At 36.4% G+C, this 22,899-nt stretch overlaps 1 protein-coding gene across 1 annotated transcript in view; it reads right to left on the reverse strand.

The window, feature by feature from the left end:
• Nucleotides 1–22,899, reverse strand: part of TMTC2 (transmembrane O-mannosyltransferase targeting cadherins 2) — a 234,432-nt gene that overhangs the window by 64,558 nt on the left and 146,975 nt on the right. The window contains exons 4-7 of the mRNA XM_071423340.1: nt 17,987–18,101; nt 8,792–8,877; nt 7,774–7,958; nt 6,090–6,168 (exon numbers count right to left, since the gene is read on the reverse strand). Coding sequence (XP_071279441.1) covers nt 6,090–6,168; nt 7,774–7,958; nt 8,792–8,877; nt 17,987–18,101 — 465 coding nt within the window. The remainder of the gene's footprint in view (nt 1–6,089; nt 6,169–7,773; nt 7,959–8,791; nt 8,878–17,986; nt 18,102–22,899) is intronic.

The following is a 22,899-nucleotide window of genomic DNA, read 5'->3' on the forward strand; positions in this document are numbered from 1 at the left end:
GACACTGCAATCAGATTTAAGATTCATACTCAGAATCATAGAATCACAGAATCATTTAGGTTGAGAAAGACACCAACCATCAAAGTCCAATCTTTGACTGAACATTACATCAACTAGATCATTGTACCAAGTATCACATCCAGTCACGTCCTGAACACTTCCAAGGATGGTGACTCCACCACTTCCCCGGGTAGCCTGTTCCAATTCTTGACAACCTTTTCAGTGAATAAATTCTTCCTGCTGTCCAGCCTCCCCTGGTACAGCTAATTCTTGTTTCCTCTTGTACTGCTGGTTGCCTGGCAGAAGAGACACACCTCCAGCTGGCTACAACAGGTAGCTGAAGACAGCAATAAAGTCTCTCCTGACTCTTCTCCAGGCTAAATATGCCCAGCTCCCTCAGCCATTTCTTGTAGGACTTGTGCTCCAGACTGTTCATCAGCTCCACTGCCCTTCTCTGGACATTCTCCAGCACCTCAATGCCTTCCTTTTAGTGATGGGCCCAGAACGGGACAGAGGATTCAAGGTGTGGCCTCACCAGTGCAGAGAACAGAGAGTCAATAACCTCCCTGATCTGGCTGGCCACACTATTTCTGATACAAGCCAGTATGCCTGGGCACACATTGGCTCATTTGCAGCTGTTGCTGACCAACACCCCCAGGTCCCTTTTCTCGGGGCTGCTTTCCAGCCATTCTTCCCCCCTGCCTGTGGTAGTTGTGACCCAAGTACAGGACCCAGCAATTCACCTTACTGAATCTCATACAACTGGCCTTGAGCTATTACCAATCCAGCCTGTTCAGGTCCCTCTGCGAAGCCTTACTGCTCTGCAGCAGATCAATACCCCCAACACACCTTCGTGTCATCTACTGAGGGTGCACTCAATCCCCTCATCCGGATCATCAGTAAAGATATTAAACAGGACTGGCCCTAATACTGAGCCCTGTGGAACATCACCAGGGCCTGGCTGCCAGCTGGATGCAGCACTTAGCTACTTAGCTTTGGACACCAGATATAAACTACCACAGTCTGCAAAGTCTCAGAGGGGGAAGGGCTAAAGTATCAGAATGAGAGTGGGAAGGGGGAGAGGAGGAAGCCCAGCATTTTATTCCCATCACCATTGGAGAGGACACCATTCTTCTTTCCATGGAATATGTAATAAAATGTACATATGGAAGAAAAAAATCTTTTTTCCATCCAAGCTAGTTTTAAAAGAAAAAAAAAAAGACTTGTAATGTACACTTAGTAAGAAATTACTAGTAAAACTTCATGAGATGCATAGGAAGCATGCTGATTACTAATGCTTAGATAAGTGCAGGTACCATACTCTGCATAAGTTATGATGTGAGGTATGTATTTCACAGCTTAATCATCTTTGGATCTTATAAATTAAGTGTTACACAGTAAAACTATACCAAAGTGTTTCCTGGAGTTCTAAATGCTATTTCAAAATAATTCAATAAGAAAGCATCTAATGGGAGCAAGGGGCAAATGGGACAGGAGCCTTAACAATATTAACAGGTTTGTAGAAGCAGCCACATCCACCCAAAAGCATAATCAAGTAAAGTGATAGCTATGTTATAATCATCAACACCGAAAGCCTCTCTGCATGCTAAGCCTTTGTACTTATGATACAAAACTCTGCACCAGATGTAAAATCTGGCTCCCCTTTTCTCAACTGTACATTTGTGTGTGATTTGTTTTCTGTCCATGTGCAATCCAGCAGATTCGCAAGGAGAAATTGAAACTTTGTGCATCATGAACTGTATTCACTCCTGCAATGTTAGCTTTTTTGTGACTTACATTTCTCAAAAAAAAAATTTGTAAGGCTTTACCTGAAGTGCATTTGAAAATAGACATTGAGATGTTAGTTAGCAAGGGCAGATGAAGTATCACCAAGATATTTGTCTTTATGGCAGTATCTTCCCAATCTAAACCTGAACAATGCCACCCCACCATCTTTCTTGTTACTGTTTGGTATTAAAATAAAGCCTCCATGGTCCACTTCACACCACTTAACTGTCAGGAGTATGAATTACTGTAGCAGGTGGGCTAGTGTGGTTTTAAAAGCAATGTAATACAATCAACTGCACAATATCAGATTTCAAGAAACGCAAAAGACATCTAGAGCAAAGGCTGATCCTTAAGCAATCCTAATATTGGCATTAAAGTGTTCAAGATCCCACAGGGACTTTGACCTCAGGCTTTAATTGAAACTTTAAACAAAATATATTACCTATTTAATACAGCTGAGCTGGACTCTGGCCTTTGTAGCACAAGTTGCCATGCCAAGCAAATTAATCTGTGTAACCTGAGCATGTACTTTTTAATTTACATCAAAGCAATATGGTATACAGAAAATAAATACCAAGCCAACCTTATACAGCTAGTTGAATAATTATTTTGATTCTAGTTTTAAAGTTTCAATTTTTAGTTGTTTTGGGTTCTCCTAAGGAAAAAAAATGAAAAGGTTTTGTTTCTTGGTACAAAGCCAGAGAAACATATGGTTTCCTTAGCTGAGTTGTTGCACACCTGGCAAAATAAATCACAGCAACAGGAGACCAAAATCTTCCCTGCAACTTTTTCATATGCACAAACTTAGAACATCTGAACCTGGTATTACAGTCCTGTCTTTTGTACCATGAAAAAAAAGCAAAGTCAAATGGATGCCTGCTTCTTGAGCCCCAATACTTCTTTTTCCCATTAAGAGGCAAGTTACAGAGTGTTTTAAAGGATGAGAGTCTGTCAAGAAGACTGACACACCAGAGGAATGAGTCACTGGGCCTGTCAGAGCAAAGGGCCAATAGAAGCAAGTACAGGAAAAAAAGTGTAACACAAACAGGGAAAGCAGGTGGTGCAAAGGCTTAGCACTGCTGGAGTGTTAATGCTACTGCAGTCAGAGTGCTGGAGTTCAAACCTGATTCAGTTTAAACAGTTCATCTCCTGTTTATTCTCTTTCAAGTAGGTCATGTACATCATACAGGAGAAAAAAAACTTTCCCAAAAATGTTCAATTGCATGAATGAGTACTTATTAAAAATTAGAGGAAGCACTGTTTTTTTATATGATATGCCAATATGTAGCAATATATGTGCCACTCAACCAAGCAAAGAGATTTCCAGAGACTCGGAATACAGTCATGACAGTAACAACCATAGCAGATAATCCTCAAACTGTGACTATTCTTGGATTTCATGATAAGCTGTGAAGACTTTTTCCACATTTAAGGAGATGGGGAAGAAAACTTCCTTCTGCTACTTCCCAAGCAGATGGGGAGTGCTTCCCAGTTTCTCCCTCTTCCTCCCCAGCAATGAGCATACAAGGAGTGGGGACAGCTTGTCAGGTTTATGCAGTTGCAAGTGCACAAGACAGGACTGGCCTATTTCAGTTCCTCTAGTCTCCCTTTTAAAGGCAAGAAGTGGGCAGACAAGTTTATGTAATGCTGTTTATCAAAGAAAGTGTTATAGGGAATGTGTTTATAATTTTGTCTTGAACATGGAAACAGAAATAAACACTCCAGACAGCCCTCTGATACTCAGTGACACCATATGAGCTGCAAAGCGGATGCACTCCTGATAATGGATGCAGTTGCCTTGTTCTCCTGTCACACACAAAGCAAAGAGATGACTGAAAAGGTATCTAGGATTTATCTCACCCAAATCAAGCAACTAAGTCTAAGTCAGTCATCTCAGCTCTTTTTAAAGGAGAAGTATGATTGCAGGGATTATGTGTATAATCTTAAATAGATGTCTAAATCAGAAAGGCTTCATTACTCCCCAGAGGTACAGTTTTCTTTCCACACTATAAAGAAGCACAGCTACCTAGCTCTGTCTTGTCATCTCAGGCAGGAGAGGTTAAATGCATCCATGTAGGCTTTTGTAGACACATCCAGGACAGCTTTGAACAAGTCAGTCTGAGTCCTGTTCATATAGCTGCATTGCATTCTATTCAAGTCACTGCCCAACTTTGTGTAGCCTCTTGAATTGCCTTTGCAGCATAACCTACAAGCAACACTTCAGCAACCACTGTGAAGCAAGTTCTGTCTTCCCTGCAAAAGCTGCCAACACAACAGCAACCAAAATACAAATATGAGCTATGTTAATGCTAAGTTGAAATTCTCAGAGCTCCACAAGGAGCTAAGGTACACTCAGTTGACCGTGTCTTGTTATGCCACCAGGACATCCATGAAGTGCTGGCAGCAGCTTAAAGGAAGCAGAAGCCAGAGTATGGGCTAGGGAGAGAAGGGAGGAAGTACAGCAGGAGCCAGCCTGGGCAAAGGACTGAGCTAGTCTTTGTGGTTTTGTGAGTTAAAAAATGCAAACCCTAGGAACAGAGTGAACTTGGACATCACAGACCATGCTTACAAAGGAAATTGAGAAAAGCCTCCTGAACCTAAAAAACAACCAAAAAAAGGAAAAATCTGGAGAAACTTATAGGTCATAGTGGTTTTAAGGGTAGCTTCTATTCATTGGAAAAGAAAAAGGGTAGCACAAGCCTGCTTTGCAATAGGACAAGCATTACATGCTAGAAACAGCACTGATTTATGTGTTCCAATTTTGTATTCTGAGGAACACTTTTATCAGAATTATGAAAAACATATCTACACTAAAGTGGGCAGTCAAACTTCAGAGAATTTGCTGAAGCACTGCAGTATTTCAGCAGTCAGTATAGGACACCAATAGTAAGCAGAGGTTTAATTCACACAGAGGTGACTGTGGATACCACCACCAAATTGATCAGAAAATGCTGATAAATAAAACTGATAAAACAATAATTTCACTAAGATTGGCAATGAACAAAAGTATATGTAATAATCAATTTGTGTAATTTATGGATTTTAGCCATTGGCACCAATCTGGTAAAGCCTAGTGCTCCGGAAGAAGTAGCTCTCCATTGAACTGTATGAACTGCTAAGAAAGTGTTTAGACTGACATTAGATACTTTGTCACTGTGGCAAGAGAACTACTTAATCTAGCATTTACATTTTTCAAACATACAGCATCAGTTACAACTACAATTTTATTTTTTTTTGTGCCCTAGTAATTGTGAGGTACTAATCAAAGGTGCCTTTCCTGAATAAGTGGTCAAGAACTGTGTAAAAGCAATTGGTATCAACCAACACATTCCCTTGTATATGAGGCATTGATGGGGGGAACCACATCAAACCCCATATGCTTCCTGTTGATCCTAATTGTTTCCAGAGATAGTTTTAATCGCTCCACTTTCACCTACTTCAAAGTAAAGATTCTTACATTGTTTTCGATCCCAAACAAGAGAGTACTGGGCCAAACACAGAGAGTGCTTAGCAGAAACACATGAGCTTTGAGAGAGAATTCCACTTACAAGCATCTTTGGAACAATAAGAACCAGCCCTCTTGTTTTTAGATCTGAGTACTATAAGTAATAATTCATATTATCTTTTTTCTTTTATCTGTTTAATGTATCCCACATAAAAATGAGATGAAGAATATGAGAAACTGAGGTTAAACAATAAACACCTCACAGATAAACAAGAAACACCTCACAGATAAATTGACAGTTTTTTGCAGTACTCAAAGGACTTCTAAAATTTTGAAGGACAGATAGCTGATCCAAATAGCTGGAAGAAAAGTAAGAAGAATTCTCTCATTGATGTAGGCATCTAAACTATAGTATATCAGCTGGAAATAAGTTTTTGGCACGACCTAAAAAAACCCTACAACTGTTTCTGTGGGTCTGTTTGAACACCTTGTTGGTTTACAAAGAATTTCAATATCTAAGACCCATACACACGTGAGCACATGGGGCCTCCAAAGTAGTGTATGAGAGATTCTGGAGACCAAGAAAAACACTAAGCCAGGCATTCTAAAAGTAGAACTGCTACACTGACACTCCTAAGGGCATCCAGTGTCTAACAGTCTCATCATTTATTGTACCTTATCCAGCACTGCAGTTGCTGGCATTTAAGCTCTGAACCTAGTTTGGTTTGTACTGAAGGTAATTATTTTTGGGTTTTATTAGCTCATTAATTTGAGCACCATTTGCCTGGATAAGGTCTTTTGTTTCACCCTAACTCCTCAAATATCATTCTGAAGCACTAACAATGCACTAACTTACCCATCATGTTATATAGGCTCTGTGGTGCAAACTGCCTCGGCATTTTCTGTATTGCTTCTTTGTAAACTGTAAGGGCCTCCTGAAAAGAAATACACAGTGGGAAAACACCAACTTAAAAAGCATCCTTTCATATATAAAGTAAAAACAAACTATCTTCCTTCCCCAAATGAAAGATGCAGGGAAAACACATCAGCATCAAAAATGCCACAGAAAGTACAAAATTTCTCCTTTTTTTACCTGAATTTTACCAAATTCAGTGAGGCTTATAGACAAGAGATCAAGCTAGTTCCAACATGGTAACTTTTTTACAGGTAAAACTAAGAAGGACTCTTTTTTGATACCTCTTAATGACTGATGAGTTTATAAACATAAAATTCAATAGGCTGGGGAAGAATATGGGGTATTATTGATCTGCAGACAAAGGACATTCTGATGATTAACTATGCTAAGTGACCTAAAAATAAAGAAATCATTGTCTACTGCCAAATAATAACAAAGCATAACCCTTGCAACTGAAGCCTGCTCCACAGAACAGATGAGATGCACTATGAAGTCAAGACACCCAAAACTGGAATCCCTTTTCAAATATGCTGTTCCTTGAATTACCATTCATTCCCCACTTTGGATGCTGGCTGGTCAGTCTGTTAGCTCTGCATCAAACACTCACAGCTTACAAAGGCTGCAAGAAAGCAGCCAGGAAGAAATCTGAAGTTTTATATTCCTGAAAGCTCTTGTATCTTGCAGGTATTGAACTTCAACTCTACACTCTATCAGCTGTGCAGACAACATGCTGCTGGTCTCTTCTCTGTATAGATGCATTAGCTGTCTGTATTTTAACCAATTAGTAACTCCATCTGACAGAGCTGGATGCAGCAGACAGATGACAGGGAATCTGTCCAGCTTCTGCATGCCTGATCTTAAACAGCTGACAGAACTGTCATGGTCAAGAACACTTTACATGGATCAAAACCACTCACAACTCCTGTTCTGAAGTATGCCTGACAATGCCAAGAGAGAATTAATTTCTTTCAAGTACTGCTAAAGGTCAAACCTCAAGTGAATGTCCAGTTTCAGTTAAGTTCATCAGAGAAAATGGAGAGGAATCACAACAGTCACAGTTGCATGTCTAAATGAGATGGGATGGCTTGGGTGCAGTTTATTGTTACATTAAAAATATCCAACCCGCTTTAGCACTGAGGTCAAGTTATCTGAAAATAACACACAGTGGGATGTTTTTAATCACTGTTAAATTATTTCAACTCGGTCTTTTTTTTAGAGACCTAAATGCAAGCATAATTGCACTTTTCCAGCTAAAGATGGACTTACTATGTTTTGAATTATAATGCCTCTACACTTTAGGTCGACTGGCCTTTAATCAGGTTTAATCAGGCTTTATCCTTGCATACCAGCTACGGGTACAAAGCCAAAACCAATGAACTAACACATATCAGATGTGAGCACTGCTAATGTTGACTCTGATGTGAGAACATCACACTGTTAATTAATAGCATTACACCAGTGGCTGTAGAGAACAAATATTCTCAGTAGACAATGCTAATTTTGATCTGGTGAAATTCAACTAATTCATGTATGTGATATATTTTGAAAGTTTCAGTAGAAGCAGTATGTATTATTTGTATATCAAAGTTTTATAAATGTATTATATACAAATCTGGAGTCTTACCTCATAGTGTCCTTGTTCATGAAAAAGTTTTCCTAAGTTATAGAGACAGCTGGTAACAGAGCTTTTGTGAGCATGAGGATCTTTCAGATTTTCATCAGGGATCTCTGAACACCTCACAAAAGTCCTCCTGGCTTCCTCTGTCTTCCCTTGGTTCATCAGGATGATACCAGTATTTAAATAAGCAGCTGTGAAGAGGGAAAAATGCTATATTTAAATAGAGTTCTATTATGCTTTATCTACTGTTTTAATTCTAAGTAGTACCTGGTAGAGATCCCGTGGTTATCTAATTTGGTTTTTGAATAACACAGATCACTCATTGGTGTGAGTGTGAATATGTAACATATGTGAATATATAAAAGGTAGAAGCTCAGAGACAAGGAAAGAAGAAGGTGACTATAAAGTAAGGAGGGAAGGAATCACTGGTTAGGCAGAGTGTTCCATTTAGTTCCTCTTTTTAGGGCTGTATAAAGCATATAGCACCACAGTTTGAAGTGTTACAAAAAATACACATATACATAAAAACATATATACATACAGAGACGATTAATACTGAAGGTACAAAATTCTCAGCCATCTCAAATAGCACCACTTAATTTTGGAATCTGTTACTGGCAACACCTGAACATTATTCACCATTTTTCCCAGGCAAGAAAGAAAAAATATTTATGTTATTCACTCATATAAATATCAGGGACTGGCTGTAAGAAACAGAAAACAGGAGCCTGAAACTTGGGCAGTAGTATCTCTGACTCAACACCCCAGATCAGAAGCATTTTAAGTTCTAGTAGTGCTGCTGAGTGTTAATATAGAGTTTTAATATATCATCTGCTTCTTACTTGTACCACATTAAATATAGTTGTTTACTAATAAACACTTGCTATCAAGGGCACAAATTCACCTTTGGCTTTCTGACTTAAAACCTTCTGAAAAAAAAAAGAAAGAGTTATTAAAGAGGAGGAAAATTTTCTATGAAAGCTATAGTCAATATTATACAAGCTTGTAGAGTCAAAATACTTACAAGCTAGTGTGGGTCTGCTACCAATTGCCAGTTTATAGTAATGCAATGCCTCTGAAAACCTGCTGTTTTCCTGAAGTAGTAATCCTCTGTATAAGGGGGAAAAAAAGGAAAAAAAAAAGAAAAAGAAAAGAGTGAGTGAGGTGTGAGGTTACTACAAAGAGTAACTTGAAAACAAATACTGAAAACAAAACTTGGGTAACAAAGTAAAATATGCTTACTGGTCTTTCAGAGATACAAGCACTCACTAACAGTTCTGTGTGAGAGTTATTCCATGTATAAAGATGAATTCCTAGACACCAAGTGCATCCATATGGCTTTAACAAAGCAGATGTTAAACAGAATAATTTTGGCTTTCTTGGAAGCCAGGAGATTCATTTACTCAGTCGAGAAAATGTTAGCCTGCAAGACTTTTTAAAGTGGATAGAATATGGTGGAGGTATTTGTAAGTCATTAATGATTAGTCAGGCATCTTGTCTTGACCTGAAATAAGCAGTTCTTTTCCAAATGCATGATACAGTTAAGCACCCAGCCCTTCATTGCTACGTTAAGGACTCCCCTTGTTGAGCAATTTCACTAGATTATTCACTATACAGCTCAGCACCTGCAATAGTTCTGTTTTTTCCTGTCTTCTTTATACTCTGAACAAATTTACTAACTGAAGAAGTATTAAAAATTATACTGAATATTTCCAGTTTCATAATAGATAGGCTTTAATTTAGCTTTTTAAGATAAACATCCTTGTGAATTATGATTTATACCAGCTACCCACAAATTTCTGAGAAGTTGTCTGGACATCAATGACATGAATGAACACTGTATGCTTAAATGAAGGCCCAAAGCATTACAGTTTTCCAAAGTTTCAGAAGACTGAAAAAGAGCATATACAAATATCTTAAAACCAGAATTATTTAAAAATCAGTCATTTCGGAATGGAGACTCAGACATCAGTATCCAGGGGTAAACATCCCTTGTCATATAACTCAAAATATCCAGGAAAACACAGCTTAACACAGCTCTTCCTCTAAGGTGGAAGTGGAACCATATTTATTTGTAGTTTCCCTAAGCTACAGCAATTTTCTTTTCTTCCTCTATGCTTTTATCTGCTGATAGCTCTTTGAACTGCAAAGAGCTTGGAATTATTTTATCCCCAGTCTCAAATCAGAGATTTTATTTCCCTTTAACATCTCAGGAAAACTTTTTTAATTAAACCAGTGAACTTCAAGGGATGAAAAGAGAAGGGAGCTTAAGTAGCCACCATCTATGTTGTTTCCTTCTTGTCACTGGGTTAGGATTTAACAGAATTGAGAAATATATCCTCTTTTTCTTCTATACTTCCTTTTCTTCTATACTGTCCTATCAGTATCACAAGAGCTCACTTTGAAACTGTTTCCCAACTTCAGATTAGGTAGCAAGTAATTTTTAATATTAACAGAAGTTACATGTAGTAGGTACTTGCAGTAAAGTAAGAAATGAAGGAATATATTCAGGATATTTTTTGGAATGATACCAATGTTTGTAACTACTGTCAAGTATCTTGCAAATGGCAAGAGGTATAATCATCAGAACAGAAAAAACATTTTCTGAATTTTCTAGAAGCTGAATTTTGTTTATTATAAACATTTTTATACACTTACTTCAAGGAAGATTGATTATGGTATTTTCATCCTGTTTGCTACTGATAGCAGAAGAATTAATAGAAAAAAATGAGATGCATTGTCTGACATTTAAGCTGCTTCTTAATTTTTTAAAAAGCAAAAACATTCTCACATACAATTTTGAAACAATTTATCTAAGAAATTCCATTCTTATTTTAATTCTGGAATAAATAATGTAACATAGTGAAAGAAGTAATACAGCAATTGGTCAACTTCACCAAAACAAATTGCTTTTGTAAGTGTACAACACTTGTGGTTTTGTGATTAAAAGAACTTTTATTTGCAATTATTACAAATTAATATTTTGCATTCACTACATGCTCTAATATTGACACTTTTGATTTATGACTTGAAACTTTGAGGCGGGTTTTTTTTTTAAACTTCTCTTCCAAAAGATGTTTTTATTTTAAAAGCTGTTCCATTAACTGTCAGTCTGTCAGCATGTGTCTCTCTCTCTCTCTCTCCTTCTCTCTCTCATATATATAACCAAAGCAGCTCAGATGAAGAACTGAGTGCTGAATTCCACCTAATAATTAGTGTTTTATTCGTATTTGTTATGAGGTTGGGAGAAGAAAGAGAAGAATATAATCTTACCAAGGCATGAAACTGCCTTGTGAAATTGGTCCTGACTGATCTCCTTGTGAATGAAATTGGTCCTGACTGATCACTAGTTTTCATGTAGCTTCTGGCAGTACAAACATTATTAGATTTATGAGTGTCCAGTTCTAGTTTGAGGTTAAACTAAGTCAGGAAAAAGCTGACTTCTCTAGATGCAGTGGAAGAACATCCCTGAGCTGCAGTTCACACCCTGCAGGCACTGCAGATTCCAGTATCTCACCCTCCCCATGGCCAGGGCACTTGGCTGTATAAGCAAGCATCCACTACAGCCAGGAGCAGATCTGTTCCTGAAATGCCTTTAGCTTCTCTGCTTGAATGTCAAATGATAACTCCTCCTCAGAGATTTTTGGCAAAGGGGAGAAGGAGCAGAAAGACAACAAAGACATCAATACAGTGAGAAGCATGGGACATAAGCCAGAGGTGGAGCAGAACAGCTGAGATATGTTGAGCATGTACCTAACTTTTGTGGTTACAAAGACAGAAAGCCTTCCTTTTTCCTTACTCAAGGATGAACAAAAGAAAGGACATCCTTGAAGTAAGCATGCTTGATTCAAAAGAGTGAGTTCCAGTGATAAACTTGGATGAAGACCTTAAAGCCTTTCTGGCCCCTTTAACTTTCTACAGTTACTAAAAATGCCAAATTAACTGAATAAAAAAGCCTAACCACCAAAATGCCCCCACAAAAAAAAAAAAAGTTGATACTTCCAAAACTTCTTATTCTCTTCAGCTCACCTTCCCAGTTGTAAGGCAGACAAATGAAGATGTTAAATGAAATATGCAAGTTCTGTGCAAAGACAGTTCACTGACAGAACTGGAAAAATGTGGCTTCTATAGTTCAGTAAGACAAGTACTGGGAAAGAATAAGTGAACATGAGGAAGATGATCTTCACTGCGCAGGTGACCACACACCGGAGCAGATTGTTCACAGAGGTTGTGGAGTCTCCCTCACTGGAGATATTTAGAAATTGTATGGACACAACCCTGTGCCAGGTGCGTTGGGATGACCCTGCTTGAACAGGGAGGTTGGACCAGATGACCCACTGTGGTCCCTTCCAATATTACACACTCTTTGATTCTGTGAAATACATAAAGATAAAAGTATTTGGAAAAGAAAAAGCTACTTAAAAAAAGTAGGACACACAGTGGACAGCTTTAAACTGTTCATGAATTAATTTAGGATTAATTAGGAGACAAGTTCTAACTATAATAAATAGCAAGATTCTGGAACTTTACAACAGGATTTTTTTTTTTTTTTTGCTTGCATTACTTCCAGATACTTTTACACGGAGTATTAATCATTTATGAAATGAAGGATATGTGCTGACTGCTTGCAGGTGTAGCAAACTTCTCCAAGTGACTTAGGAAGTGGCTAAGAATCCTGTTTTTAAAATAGGAGGAAAAATAAAAGAAAAAAATGAAGACCACATTCTGACTATCTGGAAATGATGCACATCATTTCTGTAGACAGAATTGCTCATTTAGTTGATGCAGGAAAACACCTCCCCCCAAATGAATTGTTTGCAACCTTCCTGAATTCTTTAGCTGCCAACTTTTACCTATCTTGCTTCACCAACAATCAAAAATCTTCCTGTCTTCCTAATCTGCTTTGGCTTTGACCAAAAGTCACTAAATATTAATGGCCCAAAAATGTTTTCAGAGACCAGAAGGCAGTCACAGAATATAAATAAGCAGTAGATGGCCTATGTTCTTTTACAAGTTTCATAAGAATTTCTTCCTGTTGGTAGTCCTACTCTAGTCAGCTGGTCTGCTTATAAAGCAAACTACTCAGTGACTAAAACTGGCATAAATTGGCCAAGTACGATACACAGAAACTGCAACTGTCAAAGTAAACGTGTTAGTGAAATATTTATAACATTTTCAACCCAGGTACAACACTGAAACAGTTTAATCAATTTTGTTTACTGGTTTATAACAACTAATACAGGGCCTGTTAGCTATTACTTTGCCATGACTGCAGTCCTTCCGTGCCTCAAGCTACATTCATCCCACTGATTTCAGGTGGGATTATCTACAAAAGACTATATCTACCTAAATGCTGCACTGGCAAACAAAGAAAGGAATGAAAGAAAATCCTCTGTTATTCCCTACACAGATGTGTTTCCCATCACACAGCAAGAGTGGATCTACTTTGCCTAAGGCAACTCTTTCACTGTCATTTGCAAGACTAGTGGGTAGAAAGGTAGGTATGGATGCTACCACAAAACATATTTTTTTAATCAATAAGAATCCAAACACACAGAGAATAACCATTTCCTTTGCAGAACTCACTAAGTAATCTATCACTCCCCTACTAAAAAAGCCCCCAAAAACAAAACTAAACAATCACCCCCAAAACAACCTCTAATCTTTCAGACAGCACAGTAAAACTGTTATGTTCTCCCAGATCTGGGGCAGACCTTCCCAAATGCAATGCAAATTGGTCAGCAAATATTGTCCCATTTTTTTTCTGTTACTGGTACAGTTTGGTTGGGAATACTACCCTTTCAGGACAGCATCAACTTGCACAACCCCTATTACCTTGACAGAGGGAGGGCCACTATGAGGAAGAGGAATAGCACTGCTCCTGTGTTTCTCACTCCCCTGGACAATGGGCCATGCTGTGCTGTGGCTGCAGTCCTCAAACCAGATGCCCATTCCCTTTCATGCACCCCAGCAGTCAAAATAGGCAGAGAGCTGAACAGAACTTCCTCCAAGAGGGGTCTTTTTTGAAACTGAATGGCAGACACAAACCATTATTTTCCTAATTTTATAAAATGGTGGAAGTTTATGTAAGGACTGTAAGTGCCCACCATTTGAAATATTGAGACATGTAATAGGTCACTGAATGCCTTTCACCTCTCAATAGAACTTTGAAAACTATCTGTACTTCATATAGGCCCTACATTGCAGAGCAGGAAACCACCAGTCACCTAAGTGACCTTTGGGTGCTACATCAAGAGCCAGTCTGATAACACAGCAAGATTATTTCAAGACATTTTTGGTAACAGCAAGATGCAAATTTTAGCTGCTGTCTTTGACAGAGGAAGAACTAGCCAGCAAAGCAGAATTAATTCCAAACAGGTTTGCAACCAGTTTGCATTCATAGCTGAGGAAAACAATAATCAAGTACTTAGACACCAGATGACACATCCTCTTTGCTTTTTAACTCAACATCCTGAATGATAAAACCTTCTGGTCTATCAAGGAAGAGGAACCATAACCTTGACCTGTTTCCTACTAGGTGGTTGCTGCAGGAACTTTGTCTTGGAGAGGTTCAACCACAGTTCAGCACAGGTTTGTATGTCAGCCTGCTTTTAGAGTTTTTTGCCTCTGATAAGGAGTTTTCTATGCCAGTAACCCTTAAAAGGCAGGGAACACATTTTCCAACATATAGAGCCTAACAACAACAGACAAGGAGGAATTTTGCTTATATTGATTTTTACCTAAGGATACAGAGTTAAGCTTTTCCTGTAAAACACTGCAATCCTAGAATTTCTGGGATAGGTAGTCTGCCACAGCGGCTGCAATTTCTAAATGAGACATTAAAAAATTTAACGTTTATTGATACAATACCCTAAGTTTTCCAATGTAAAGTTTATGGAAATTATTATTTCTAATTAAAAGAAAATAGATTATTTGAATAATGAACCTATACACACAGTCCTATATCAGTACAGGCAAAATGAGATACTTCAGGAGAGAAGCAAGGGGATAGCTGATTGCTAGAAATTGATCTTTTATAGGGCACTGCATACTCCACAATTACAACATTTCAAGTAATCAGTATAATTTTAAAGGAATGTTCAATATCTATGTCAGATTGAGAACATCCTTATAATCACATGAGAAACTCAAGGTAACATAGATTACTAATATGGATGACAAAAGAATACTCAAAACAGAGCCAGGCCTAAAAACAAGTGAAATAATAAATACAAAATTGTCTTTTAACTGAAAAAGAATTTTACTTTAGACATTAACTGTAAGCAATTTGAAACAATACAAAAAACCCCACAAGCTTTAGCTAACAATCATAAGGTAACAAAGACTGAAAAGCCAAAGCAAACTAAAATAGTTTGTTTTTAATCTACTGAACATTGCCTTGTTTGAAAGAATAAACTATAATTTCTCTACAGCTCTGTCCTTGGTACTTCACAGTATTAAAATATATGGTTTTCTCAGTTAAAAAAAAACAAAGAAAGGTCATTTTATGCTGATTTACTACCCTATGAAATTTAGTTGAAATCACCAGAGCTACATAGCACTGAGAACACAAATATAAGATGTTCATAATCAGGTAAACCTTCAAATGTAAACTATGCAGTGATGTATTAATGCATTTTAAATTTTTTTAAATGGCAAAAGCAGCTGTAACTCAGAGCCATAAGGTACAAGTCAAAAACCAAAAATACAGCACTGAATTCAGCCATTCATCTAGTCTGTTAAATTCTTTGGATGTTAATGTATTAGTAGTCAACTTCTAAACTAACCTCACATTTCAATTTATTGAAAAAGAAGGAAAGAGATCAAGAGCTTCTGCTTATGTAGCTTCTCTCTTTGATTGTTATCCATTAAAATTGTGAGTTAAACCTTAATAATTTGTTCTTCAGCAGAGAGCACTTGGATTTGTTACTGCTATGAGTGAACACTGAGCTGCACATGCCAATTAATTTGCATCAAATACCAAGGCATAGGTGCTTAGAAACAATAATGACCATGTGAAACACATACAGTGCTTCTAAATAACTATAAAGATACTTTTTTCCTGAAGTTCTATGGAGTGATTATTTTAGTTTCAAAGGCACATACTGAAAACCAGAAACAGCAAAACTGACTGGCCTCTTGTAAGCACATATAAGACACATTTTCCATTAGAGAGGATTTTTGTAAAAGGCTCCCACAGAACTACATGTCAAGGATGGGTCTAACTTGCAAAGGAGCTCTTGAGAGTTTGTGCTTAAAAGAATTGATTCATTTGTGTACTATCAAAGGACACTTCATTTACCATCTATTTTTCATGGTGGATATTGAAGCATCCAACACTGTCAAAGCCTACAAAAAGAAAAACATGATGCAAGCTTTTTAAACTACTGTTAAATAATTGAAGGTTTTGTAAAGCTTGTTTTAAAAATAAGGGATTCTATTGTATTCAGTGTAGTAGTAGAAAGGCTATGAATCAAACTTAATTTCTTATGCCCTATATATTCCAACCAGCATTTTAGTTAAAATCCTTCCACAAAAATTCAGTAGAATTTCAAAAACTCCTCTGTTCAAAAACAGAGATGAAGGTTTATAGACATATATTTTGTGGATCAATGGAAAACTGGAAGACTAGCAGCTTATTCTGAGAACAGTGAAAAGACTGAAGTCTGATTTCTTTTATGTCCCTGTCTTTATCATCCAGCCCCCTTTCCTCTTCTTACCCTGGTATTAACTTCAGCTTCTCTCTACAACACAGTAAGAGACAAAAGTACTGCACAGGCATACAAAAAATTTAATAGTTATAATATTCACCTTCAAAACAAATAGCATATAGGAAATATACATGTATCAATCTTGTCACTTTCTTTCCTACAATCTTCCACTGTCTTCAGAAGTTATTTTTTAACTGTGTGCAGAAGTTTCCTCTTAAAATTATGTTTTTCATACTCCTCATTGCCTGACAGAGAGGGAAATTCTGCACGTACATGTATTTGTGTAACTAAATGATTAGTAAAAACACACATATTATGAAATACAGATTTCATTCTGGAAAATAAATTCTATCATTAAATTATTTTGAGTTTCATCAATTCATTTGCTTATCTGCAAGGCAAATTAATGAAATGGTCAACTTCCTCCTTTTTAAACAAGGAAAAAATAGTAAAGAATACTATTATGATAAACTTCATTTTCACATATTATAAGCACTCATTTTAAACTATACTTACAGGCAGAACATTATTTTTTAATTGCCTGGTTTATCTGAAGAGACTTACTATTTGAATGCAGCTTTTGCACATTTTGTGTATCCTACAGACACACTTTTCTGCTGCACACAGGATATTATCTTCCAACAGCTACCTATGGAAAGGCAGTCACAGGATTCTGTCATGAAACAAGAGCATATGGCTGCTGGAGGTGACCAGCCTGTCGTGCAGCAGAGCTCTGCTCTGAGGGCTTGTGCTGGCTGGGTCAGGGCAGGAGTGGGAGGAAGGGCAGCAGGACAAGCAGGGTGCCCAGCTGGGACAGCTAGGACTCAGTCCTTCCCCATGGGACACACAGCACCATCCCACCTCAGTGCAAAGCTTGGCACGGCGCTCGCTTCCATCTTCATGATTTGGTACATTAATGAGATGGGAAATCTTTTCCCCTGATGAATAATTATTTTGATGCTCATGTTATTTATCCTCTTACTCACCTACAACAGGGTTCAAGTAATTAAACTTTATGTAACCTATGCTGCTCTGAAGTCAGTCACAGGAGAAAAGTAATTTGCTGTTTTAACATTTCAGACCTCTGGAGCTAACAGAAAGGTATTTGTCTATGCTTAGAAATGCTTACACCCACTCTGCTCACCAAGTGTTATTCAGACTTAAAAAAGAAGTCTAAATAACACCTCACTATTTAATTGAGTCTCAAACAGATGGAGGGCTACAGCTCACAACTCGTGTATTGGTACTTGTTAAGTGTAGGGGTTTTTTTCTTCTTTTAGAGCAAACAGATTTGTAAGTTTACCTTGCCCATACCCATTACATGAATACACCATAATGTTGACCAAGAAAAAATCCTGTCCACCCCACAGTTTAAGGAGCACAATTAATGAAATGACTATTAGAAAGCAACAAAAACCATCATCTCCATTTCCAGCAAGTAAATCTGTAGGTCTCTTCACAACAGGTTTCAAAGACAATTCAACCCCAGGAAAGCCACACATACTTACAAATTATAAAGCATATCAGCCATGTTGCTGCGGTAGTACAAGGCATTTCTATAGGCGCTTTCAGCTTCAGAAATCTTGCTCTGGCTCTTGAGAACATTTCCAAGGTTACCCCATGCTGTCAAGAGGAGAAAACAGTATTCATAAAGGGCTACAATCCAATTACACATGACAGAGTATGCAAGTATCAGGAAGTTTCTTAGGGAGACAAACCCCACAAAGGAACTATTTTTATGGAACAGGAGGTGAGGTTGGTTATTTTTTCCCCCAGCCCTCTGGTTCTCTGCATCTTACTGTGAGACTCACATTTCATAGAGGTGATTTACATGCACTCTGAATGCATACAGCTTTCAGCTGGGAAAAGGAAGTTTTTTACAAAAATATGTCTCTAGAAATTACTGTAACCAAGGGAAAGGACCATTTTATTTCATACCACCTATAAATAAAAATCTTCAGGGTCAAATGTGGAACTGAGGCATCTTTCTAGTTTTAACTTTTTTTTGTTAAGCCTGTTGACTCTAAACGGCAAAAAAGTTTTCCAGAGTAGACATGGTCCCCATGTAAGTATTAAAATTTGACATATGACACAGGAATTGAAAGAACAGTTAGGTAAGTAAGTAAGATTAAAAATATGCCATATGGATATAAACATACTACACAGATCACTAAAATCCATTTTTTTTTCTACCAGAAAAAGATTTGGTCCCTTTCCATACAATTTATTATGTTACACAACATGCTTTTATAGCCCATCTATAAAGGACTTTAGGTAAAAAACTATTTAAAGCTCCACATGTGTTCCCTTTGCAGTTTTGTTGAGTGGCACAAAAGCTACTTAAAAAAGGAATTGGAACTAACATTTTATGAAAACACAACCTTTGCTACTCAGAATTTAGGAAGCTAATTTAACTGGCACTACAATTAAAGTGTGTGTGAACATGAAAAAAAACCCACATTACGCTTATAAATGCAAAGCTGTTTAATAAAAAAAGTTATACTTTCACCCTTTTTATACTTTCACCCTTTTTTAAATGAAAGAAACCAATGGAAAGATGATGTGTGTCCTTTACACCAAACACAATATATCAGAATATTCTCCCCTCCAGATGCACTTAAACATCAGCTTAAGTAGCAACTAACTCTGATACTTCAGTTGAGCCCCTTTTTCAAGAATTTGCATCAATTCTGACTAATGCAAAATTTCAAGGTAGTTTTAATGTAACACTGCTATGTAGGTTGATAATTGACATAGGCATTTTTTTCCTTAGAAATTGCATCACTTCCAAGCTGCTGTGGTTTGTAGCAGAATCACCCCACCACAGGGATGGTAACAGCAGCAAACACAGAATTTCCTCTGAGCAGAATAAACTAGTCATTGCTGGGAAAAAAAAATTAATAAATCTATTTAGAATTCATAAAAACCATGTCATTCAACTGAGCACATCATATTCTGTAAATCAAAGAAAGAAAATATGTGCAATATTTCCATAAGAAAATAAGCTATCACTTCTGTGAGTCAATTCTTTTTAGCCTAGCATTTAATAAGAAATAATTTATCAATATTTATTTATCAATAAATCAACAAAAGTTACAAAATATTTCATCATTTTGAAATATAGCTGCTAAAACTATTCTCAGGTTCACTCAACTTTTACACTTGCCTAGCAAATGTGCAGAATTCTGAAATTTCCCCATTTTTTTACAGCTACTCTTCCCTTTTTACACAGAGAAAACAGTCTGGAAGTACCAATGAAAGTGACTAGCCAGTCTATATGCATTAACCCTTGTAAGAAAAACACAGACTTATATATTATTTTTAAAATTAATTTGTGAAGATATACCCTTATTTTGCTTCTGCAGTAAAGGAGCATCCAGTTTCCCATAACTGCATGTTCCATACAATCTATAGGGAGTTTTGTTTTCATTCTAATCTCCCATAACAGAGCATTACATCAAATGACCATTTGATCTATTGATAGCAATCTCCTGCCATGTAGTTATTTACTCCCAACCATTCTGAAGCTCAGTAAATACAAGTATGCACAAAAGGATGATTCAGTTCATCTCTTCACCTGTTAGACTGGAAAGACACTGTTAACACTGTTCAGTGCAATAGTTTCTCCTCTACAATTCATTTCACGCCATGGGTTCTAACAGTTATCTGAGTTAATTTTTAAGATAATATTTTTAAGACAACATAATTTTTAAGACAATATTTTAATGTACATTTTTCAAAATAATCTGTATCAAGTTTTTAATATAAATCAATATTAACCTATACTATTTAATTTTAAATTTATTCAATTAGACTTTTGTCTAAACTTGTAAAACTGTGAATAATTAACCTTATGTGATGCACTAGAAGAAGTGGCAATAATAGAAAATAGCAAACATAAAACATGATAATCTGACAATTTATCATTAATGGAAACATGAAAACCAAGGTCTTTTCATTTATCCAAACCAGATAAATTTGATAGAACAAATTCATTACTATTTAAATACAGAACTAGTTAGAAGAATGATCTGTCTCTAGCTGGTGATGAAGCTGCATTGAACATGTGTAGAGATGAGATTCATACACCATAGAAATTATGAACAGTTAATATCTGCAGCAACCACGTCCTCTTGGGTTTTGGTATATAAGCAAGAGTAAAAGAGGATGGTGTACATACATGGAGAAGAGGCTACATGAGCTACTCAAGGAACTTCACTCCTGCTTTGTCTTAAGTAATGCAACTAACCTTCAGAGGGAAAAAAGGACTTCAATTATTAGCTTCCATATCTTAAAACTTTTTATTCAAAACTGGAATAGCATTATTTCAACTCTAGGCAGATTCAGAAACAGAAGCACAGTTATATCTAAATGAATCTACATTCCTGTTAAAAGCCCACCCTATGATTCCAACTAAATTCTAGCACTCAACTATTTTCCATTTGTACATAGAAAGAAAAATAAACAAATATTCTTAAAAGAAAAAGAAACTAGGTCAGTAATCCTGGAATTTAGAATGGATGTTTATTCCAATTATTCTTTATAAATATTTTTCACATAATATCTACATTAGCTAAGCTGCGAAAGGCAACATTTAACATTCAGAAAATATTAAGGTGTACATGTATATGCCACATTTTAATCTTTAATTCAAAATTCAAATTTCCCCATATTGAAGACCCTATTCAGCATAAGAGAAAAAGGAAGCTGTGAATGAAAGAGCTTTGCAATATTTCCTCTTTGCCTGCAGCTTAATTCCCTGTCCACTAACAATGAGACCAGAACAGACCCAGGTCTTTAAGAAATAATATTCCATCATAGCATGGGAACAAATGTAACTTTCACATCTCGCCTACAAAACAGTCTATTCAAAGTTTACTTAATTGCTTAATTTTTAATATTAATGGGCATATTAAAAATTAAATCTATTTAATTACCTTTATTGTTAGTCAAGTATAAACTTAAGAATCTCCTAATGCTTGATAACTCCTATGGTATTTACATGTCTTTGCAGGAAAATGAAACTTTTTAAAGGGATTTTGTTCTTCTGTTTGTTGTCTGGGGTTAAAAAAAAAAAAAAAACCAGAAGAAATTATGCAGCACTAAGTAGGAAAATAAATAGTTGTTTTAGTGTTATAATTTTGGCCATATCAAACTAGACCTCTATTAAACTTTAAAGATTGCATTTACGCCACCTTGCAGTAAGAGTAGGTCAAGTTCTCAGGCATTCTATTGCTTTCAAAATGAAAATGAATATAAAAAAATATTAGTTTCACATTCAACATGCTTAACTTCTCAACTATCTCAATGAAACTGACAATTAAGATTTAACAAGACTGAAAAATACCCAGCTGGTATATTAAACCTTCTCCAAGCACTTTCACTGTAAGAGTGCAAGACCAACAGCAAAACAAGGACAACGTTGTCTAATCTAATCTGCCTGGATTTAAGAAGCACATTTTCTAAAGAAAACTAGTAAACTTTCAGCTTTCAACTGAACTTAAAAACAAGTGAGAAACAGAAGTTAAGGTCTACAAACTTCTTCATTTAAATAAAACATTCCCTTTCTACTGAACCAAAGATCATGCTGTTATTCAGTGAAATTAAGATAATAAAGGAACAAAGTGTCCTAGAAGAGCAGTCAGTTGGGTTAAAAGCATGCATGGTAATTTCTTGATTCAGAAGTTTGCTTTAAATTAAAAAAAAATTAACATCGCAAATCATTAACAAAGATAACCCAAAGTATTAAATTCTGATTCCCACCTGGCACCCCTACATAATCCATGAAAAATTAGGTAATACTGAAATCTATTTGTAAACTGCCATTTTATTAATATATCTGTTGTTCAAACACTTCTGAAACATGAAGAGGAAAAAATCCAACTACAATTGCCTAATAAATCACTCAAATACATCCTGGTAAACATTTTAAAATAACATAGCAGAGAAAAGGAAAATTTTGCCTTTCCTTGTATATTATGAAAACATACTTGAAAACTAATGGAAAAAAAATGTAAGACTTAAAAAATTAATATGTGACATTCACTATTCACATGAAATTGCTGAGGTTTGGTAATATTGTTCTCACCTTATCCCATCAAACTTACACAAGTTATTCCACAAATTGTTGAATGCATTAAGGAGCGTGAACTAGATTATTATTTGAGTAAAACAAACTACTTGAACAAAACCTGAAGTATTTAGGGAACAGCTCAGTAATTTGTAATCAGCTTGTCAGCAGTTCTAAACTAGAACCTTTAGCTCACAGAAAAATGCACATCAAGCCAAGAAAACCTCTATGCAGCTTTACAGATATTTGTGTATTATTTATCATTCTTTAGCTTGTGAAATTAGAAACAGCAGTTCAAGTTTGCATTCCCTCTGTTTAAAATCCGTCCACATTTCTTCTGACTTGTTTATG

This window comes from Agelaius tricolor, unplaced genomic scaffold, assembly GCF_023055355.1.
Source record: "Agelaius tricolor isolate 1412-34295 unplaced genomic scaffold, bAgeTri1.0.p SCAF_3, whole genome shotgun sequence".
NCBI lineage: Eukaryota > Metazoa > Chordata > Aves > Passeriformes > Icteridae > Agelaius > Agelaius tricolor.